General features: G+C 35.2%; 1 protein-coding gene across 1 annotated transcript; it reads right to left on the bottom strand.

Annotated features, from left to right (window-relative positions):
- Nucleotides 1-4,963: 4,963 nt before the first annotated feature.
- LOC132651002 (zinc finger protein 431-like) lies at nucleotides 4,964-6,340 on the bottom strand (the record flags this gene model as incomplete). The annotated part of the gene is made up of 2 exons (XM_060376330.1): nucleotides 4,964-5,226; nucleotides 5,395-6,340. Coding segments are annotated over 2 exons (1,209 nt in total), but the record flags the coding sequence as incomplete, so codon positions are not given.
- Nucleotides 6,341-7,676: the final 1,336 nt, after the last annotated feature.

Raw genomic sequence — 7,676 nt, 5'->3', positions numbered from 1 at the left:
AACCAACCTTTGGGCAGAGTACAGGTAATCTAATGAAACAAGGGGGAAGATAGAAAGACCTGGAGGGGACAGGAGCTCCACAAGGAGAGAAATAGAATGAAAAAATCTGGGCACAGAGATTTTTGGAGACTCATAATCCAAATAAGGACCACAAATGGAGATAATGTAGTACCCGACAGATATAACCCATTGCAGCTTAGTGTCCAAGAGGGTACCCTAGTAATGGGAACAAGGACTGTCTCTGACATGAACTCAGTGCCTGGCTCTTTGATCACCTCTGCCTGCAGGGGGAACAGCCTTACCAGTCCACAGAGGAAGACAATGACAGTCCCCATGAAGCCTGATAGACTAGGTTCAGATGGAAGGAGAGAAGTACCTCCTCTATCAGTGGACTGGGGGAGAAGCATAAGAGAAGAGGGAGATTTGGAGGGGAGAAGAAGGGGTCTATAGCATGGATACAAAGTGAATAAACTGTAATCAATAAAAATGAAATAAAAAAATTAAAAAATGCTGGAGTGTGTTTGTGTGCACATACATATGTTATGGTGTATACGTGCTAGTGAGAGTACAACTTATTGCTATTATGTACATCTTATATGTAAGTTCTTGACATGGAACACAAAGAATCTTTTGGCCAGTGACCATACTTGCATTTATTTAGCCTGAAAATATATTTACGTATCTGCTAGTGTGTGAATCTGCATATACAGCAAGACAACTATAGAAACATTAGAAAAATCTGTAGCAGTGATATGGACTGCTCAGGGATTGATCTCAAATCATCAGGCTAAACTAAATTTACCCACTGAGACAATTCTCTGACATTCACTTGCAGTTTTGAGAAAGTCTTAAGAACAAGTCTTTACTCCTAAGAAATAACTAACATTCCAAAACAAAACAGGAGTGTATAATTTTCATTTGCAAGTAGCATTTATTATTCAAATAATTTCATTTTCTTCCATCCTCAGATGACAATATATTCATAATCAGAATAGAAGACAATATTGTACTGATGTAATTTTTCAAGTACGTTTTATGAGTCTCAATGAGCTTAGTGGGGAGTGCTTGTGGTATGCAAGAGACAACATAAACTTGAAAAATATATAACCATGACCAAAAGAGATCCCATAGAGTATCACACATTCTTCATATAGCTGTCATAGCCTAAGAATGAATAGTCCATTACACACACAAGATGCCCTTTTGAAATAAATCTTGTTGCTGTTACATTAACTATCACTTCTAGATAAATCTCTAAGAAGGCAAAACTTCAAGATGAAGTACCATATAGTAAATATGGGAAACATGCAGAAGCATGAAACTTCAAACAATATATACATACATATGTACACACATACTATTAAGCATCAATTAATTATTTATATTCAAGCAAGGCTTAAAAACCAACATCTTAAATGAACTTGTGAAAACATTTAAAAAAATTACAAGTTCTCATAGACACTTCCTTGAAAACTATGATCTCACACTGCCTGATATAAATAAGCAATGGACCACATAGAGGATGGGGATTCCATTCTATGCATTGCAGCAGTAAAATTCCTATAACCAAGTGGAAATGCATTAGAACATGAACAGCCACCACAGAATGAATATCAGAACCTAATAAAACTTCTGTGAATGGATTTGCTATACACATAGCAAATTCAATACCTACTCCAATGTTTCAAAATTTAGACCACAACCACAATTGGTGATCTCCTCCATTACAATGAAGTGAACATGGTAAATAATTATTTTCTTGGAAATAAATACATTTATTATGTCCAAAGTAATAAACGCTTTTGCATAAATAAGATTGCTCTCTTCTATGAATTATTTTCTACTTCCTGACATCAAGATGATATACTAAGATTTAAGATATTTACAGTACTATATACATGGCTTTGCAGTTAAGACAAATTCATTCCCAGGACCTACATCAGCTTTTTTACAACTTTCTATAATTCCTGGTATGAGAAAAATTAGTGTGTCTAGTCTACATGGAAACTAGAATGGACAGGCACATGTATAGACAAAGACACATTATTTCTTAGGAATAAAGACTTGTTCTTAAGACTTTCCCAAACCTGCAAGTGAATGTCAGAGAATTGTCTCAGTGGGTAAATTTAGTTTAGCCTGATGATTTGAGATCAATCCCTGAGTAGTCCATATCACTGCTACAGATTTTTCTAATGTTTCTATAGTTGTACTGCTGTATATACAGATTCACACACTAGCAGATACGTAAATATATTTTCAGGCTAAATAAGGGCCAGTATGAGATTCTTTGTGTTCCATGTTAAGAACTTACATATGAGATGTTGTACATAATAGCAATAAGTTGCACTCTCACTAGCACGTATACACCATAACATATCACATAAGGGAAATTAAAACAAATTCTTGAATATATGTTTACTCATGAATGTTTTACTTATATAAGCATTCATTACTGAACTCAGGTGTTGCGGCAACTACAGGCTTATCTACAAATGTTTTCTTCATCATGAATTCTTTCATGTAACAGAAATCAAACACGTAGGTTTGAAGTCAGAGAAATGAATCCTTCTCAGTTGGTGGTATCATTTGGGAATGTTTAAGAAATGTATCCCTGCTGGAGAAAGTATGTTATTTGGGGTGGGCTTGATAGTTTTCAGCTGCATACCTTCTGTAGTTCCCACTCTCTGCTTCATGCTGTAGGTGGAGGTTGTGAGCTCCAAGCTTCCTACTTTAGCTGCCATGTATGACACTTGTTGCCCAATTTAAAGTGATCACATATCCTCTACCATATCATAAGGCAAAGTCAACACATTTGGAAGTTGCCTTAGACATTGTGTTTGGTCACAGAAAATGCACTAATACGCACACATAAATGTTACAACTGGATGATTTATTTCATGTAATTGAAGTGAATTGTGAAATAAAAACATATTATCTTATTGTTTCAATCCATATGCCTTTGGTCCATGAGATTTCAATTGGAAACAAAATAAGGATGGATGTCATAAATGCATGCATACACTGTTGACACTTGTTAAAATTTTTCTCGAAAATAATCTAGTGTAATTGAATGCAACCTGGTGGGTCAAAGATCTTAACAAAATTTTTATTCTAATAGATGTTCATCCGAATGAGTTCTTTTAGGTTCTCAAAGACTACTGCGATATGCAAAGGCTTTAAGATGTAGCCCACACAGTAAGGCTTTTACTCTTATATAATGGTAGCATGAAGCAGAAAACCTTACCATACTGACTACATTCAGGGGGTTTCTCTGCAGCATGTCTTTTTCTAATGATTTCAAAGAAAACCCTATGAAAAGGATGTACCACATTGCTTATTGAGAGGGTTTCACTGCAGTGTGTGTTCTTTTATGTATTTGGGGATAACTGTATTAAGAAAAGGCTTTATCACATGAAGGCATGTGTAAGGTTTCTCTCTACTATCTGACCATTTGTATACTTGAACATGACTTTGATATGTACTACATGTAAAAGCAAATTGTATGTGGGAACATGAAAAAGCAATTTGTCCTAAGTATTTCCTTTTAGTTACCAGCCTTCATTGATTTATAAGGTGAAAATAAGTTTAAGTTCATAGTCCCTAAGAAACCTGTAGACTTCCCAATAGCTGACCGACTTTAATTCCTTAACTTTTGTTGCCCAAAACATGACTGTTCCATACCATGATTTTTGGTCCCCTAACTAAAATGACTGACCCAAACCACAGATTCTCTATCCTAAAACATAATAACTTTTTCTAACCACAAAAGAACAAATGGATATGAATGTTTTGACTGTTAAACCTACATTTTGCATCAGGTGACTTCCTCAAAGACATAAACAAATCCCATATGCCTAAACCATGACTGATGGAAATAATTCAGTTGTAAAACGCTAAAGATGTTTATGATTTTCAAGCTCAGAACCTCTGTAACTTTCTGGCTCATTGGATGGGTAGGCATCACAGTTCAACATTATGTGTCCTTCATCAAACTGGATGACAATATTTTTTTATCTGTATTGACCTGTTTGAGTTGTATTGGATTCAGTGAACAGAAGAACACAAAAGCCTTACCATATTGATTATATTCTCAGATTTTCCTCTCCATTTTGAAACTTTTATGAGGATGTAGAATATAGATATGTGTAAAGGTCTCCCATTTTAACACATTCATAAATTTTCTCTCTGTATGAATTCTTTCATGATGACAAAGATTATACAAATGTGGAGTAGCTTCACCATGTAAATACACTCATAGTCTTTCGTTCCAGTATGAATCCTTTCATGATGTTGAAGATGATTGTGAACAGCACGTTTTCATTAGATGACATTTATGTGAAAAGGCTTTACCACATAGGTTACATTAATAAGGTTTCTCTCAAGTGTGAGCTCCTTTATGTATTAGGAGATGACTGTTACATACAAAGGCTTTCACACATTGACTACATCCATAAGAGTTCTCTCCAGTGTTAGTTCTTTTTTGTATTAGGAGACTACTGTTACACGCAATGGCTTCACCACCTTAGTTACATTCATAAGGTTTCTCTCTAGTATGTGTTCTTTATGTCATAGGAGATTACTATTACATCAAAATGCTTTATCACATTGATTTCATTCAAAAAGTTTCTATCCCGTGTGCTTCTTATATGTACATGGAGATTATTATGGCATGCAAACTTTTTCACACATTGGTCATATTCATAGGGTTTCACTTCAATAAGTGTTCTTGTTCAAGATAAGTCTTACATGAAAAGACTTCATGACATTAGTTATATTCATAAGGATTTCTGGAACATGGATTTTTATGTCTTCGGAGAACACTGTTATCTATGAAGGTTTTACCACATTGGTTACATTCATAAGGTTTCTCTCCAGTGTGCGTTCTTTTATGTATTAGGAATTGACTGTTCTGTGAAAAGGTTTTACCACATTGGTTACATTCATGAGGTTTTTCTCCAGTGTGAGTTCTTTTATGTACTAGGAGATTACTGTTCTGTGCAAAGGCTTTACCACATTGGTTACATTCATAAGGTTTCTCTCCGGTGTGAATTCTTTTATGTTTTTGGAGATCACTGTTCCATGCAAAGGCTTTCCCACATTGATTACATTCATAAGGTTTTTCTCCAGTGTGAGTTCGTTTATGTACTAAAAGCTTACTGTTATATGCAAAGTCTTTACCACATTGATTACATTCATAAGGTTTTTCTCCAGTGTGAGTTCCTTTATGTCTTAGGAGATCACTGTTAGATGCATAGGCTTTACCACATCGGTTACATTCATGACGTTTTTCTCCAGTGTGTGTTCTTTTATGTACTAGGAGATTACTGTTCTGTGCAAAGGCTTTACCACATTGGTTACATTCATAAGGTTTCTTTCCAGTGTGAATTATTTTATGTACTCGTAGATTACTGTTAGATGCAAAGGCTTTACCACATTGGTTACATTCATAAGGTTTCTCTCCAGTGTGAGTTCTTTTATGTCTTTGGAGACTACTGTTATCTGCAAAGGCTTTAGCACATTGGTTACATTCATAAGGTTTCTCTCCAGTGTGAGTTCTTTTATGTTTTTGGAGATCACTGTTCCATGAAAAGTCTTTACCACATTGATTACATTCATAAGGTTTTTCTCCAGTGTGAGTTCCTTTATGTCTTAGGAGATCGCTGTTAGATGCATAGGCTTTACGACATCGGTTACATTCATGAGGTTTTTCTCCAGTGTGAGTTCTTTTATGTACTAGGAGATGACTGTTACGTACAAAGGCTTTACCACATTGGTTACATTCATAAGGTTTCTCTCCGGTGTGAATTCTTTTATGTACTCGTAGATTACTGTTAGATGCAAAGGCTTTACCACATTGGTTACATTCATAAGGTTTCTCTCCAGTGTGAGTTCTTTTATGTCTTTGGAGACTACTGTTATCAGCAAAGGCTTTACCACATTGGTTACATTCATAAGGTTTCTCTCCAGTGTGAGTTCTTTTATGTTTTTGGAGATCACTGTTCCATGCAAAGGCTTTCCCACATTGATTACATTCATAAGGTTTTTCTCCAGTGTGAGTTCGTTTATGTACTAAAAGTCTACTGTTATATGCAAAGGCTTTACCACATTGGATACATTCATAAGGTTTCTCTCCAGTGTGAGTTCTTTTATGTATTAGATGTCTGTTACGTACAAAGGCTTTACCACATTGATTACATTCATAAGGTTTTTCTCCAGTGTGAGTTCCTTTATGTCTTAGGAGATCACTGTTAGATGCATAGGCTTTACCACATCGGTTACATTCATGAGGTTTCTCTCCTATATGTATCCTTTTATGTCTTAGGATATGACTTTTATTTGCAAAGGCATTACTATATAGGCTACATTCATAGTGATCCGCACCAGTATGCATACTTTTACATGTGTGGGGACTACTGTGATGTGCAAAGACTTCATATTGAGTATCTTCAGGGAGTTTATCTGCACATTGATTGTTTTCATACCTGCAAAGTTAATTGGCACATATGACAGCTTTTCCACATTCATTACACTAATGGACCTTTTTTGCCACATGACTTAATTTTGCAGTTTGAATTAAAAGTAAAGAATAATTACATTTTGAGTTTTCATCATTATTTTTACATTCACAGTGTTCTCCTCTACTGGTTGTTTTGCTGAGCCAGCAATCAGCTAAGTACTGATGAAATCATAGTGTTGTTAGTTCTATGGCTGATCACCTGTCATATATTTTGTAAACCTTTGCCCTTCCTTACTTATCTATTGGAAATAATAACGAGCTAACAAGTGATAGCAGGGCGCAAAATGCAGGACAGAACTTCTGAGTGAGAAAGTGTTGCTGGGAAGAAGAAAGCAAATGACACACCATTCACCAGCATGACAGTGAGGTTAACAGATGGACATGACCATGAACAAAGAAGTAGAGCTGGCCATGCATTTGGACACTGTGCTAGGTTTGTGTTAGGGAAAAAAAGGTTCAGAATCTGCCCAGTAAATTGCCTAAGCTTTAAAATATTAAAAAGCCTCTGCATCATTATTTGTACTGCAGGAAGCTCTAAATAGCCCATATAAAGCATAATAGGTATCAATTTTTAAACATCTACTCAAAATGGGGACTACTATACCTTTTAGTTGTTCTGGTTGGTACATTGTTTCTTTCAATATACACATATTAAAATGACTTGTACTCATTGTGATATATGATATAATTATTAAAAGAATAATAATAAATGACATGATTCCATGATGCATTCACACATTTGATTTTTGTTCATCACAGACATGTGATATAGGGATTATGGTTTTTCCACAACAACATTCCTGACTCTAAAAAAACTGCCCTTCTCACAAAACTTAGCAACATTACTACAAGTATATGAGTAACCCCATTTTACTATGGATGAGTTGATTAGTATAATCTTTTGGATATACTTTCATCACCTATTTACTGTGAATACATTTGGCAATATCTGAGTTGTAGGATACTAAACAAATTGCAGTTTTACCTCAGCGCTAATGAGTAAACAATTTAATCATTGATCTTGTGTGAGTATTATTCCTTGCATTCTTTCTTAGAGGAGTGCCTTGCAAACACACATCAGATACCTAACGTGGACGTACATAGTTTAGTAACAAGTTAGTCATCATCAATAAATACACTTAAAACTGATCATTTACAC

The sequence above is a fragment of the Meriones unguiculatus genome (assembly GCF_030254825.1).
Source record: "Meriones unguiculatus strain TT.TT164.6M chromosome 13 unlocalized genomic scaffold, Bangor_MerUng_6.1 Chr13_unordered_Scaffold_37, whole genome shotgun sequence".
Lineage (NCBI taxonomy): Eukaryota > Metazoa > Chordata > Mammalia > Rodentia > Muridae > Meriones > Meriones unguiculatus.
Note: the sequence above shows the minus strand (reverse complement) of the source record. Positions and strands in the feature narration are given on the sequence as shown.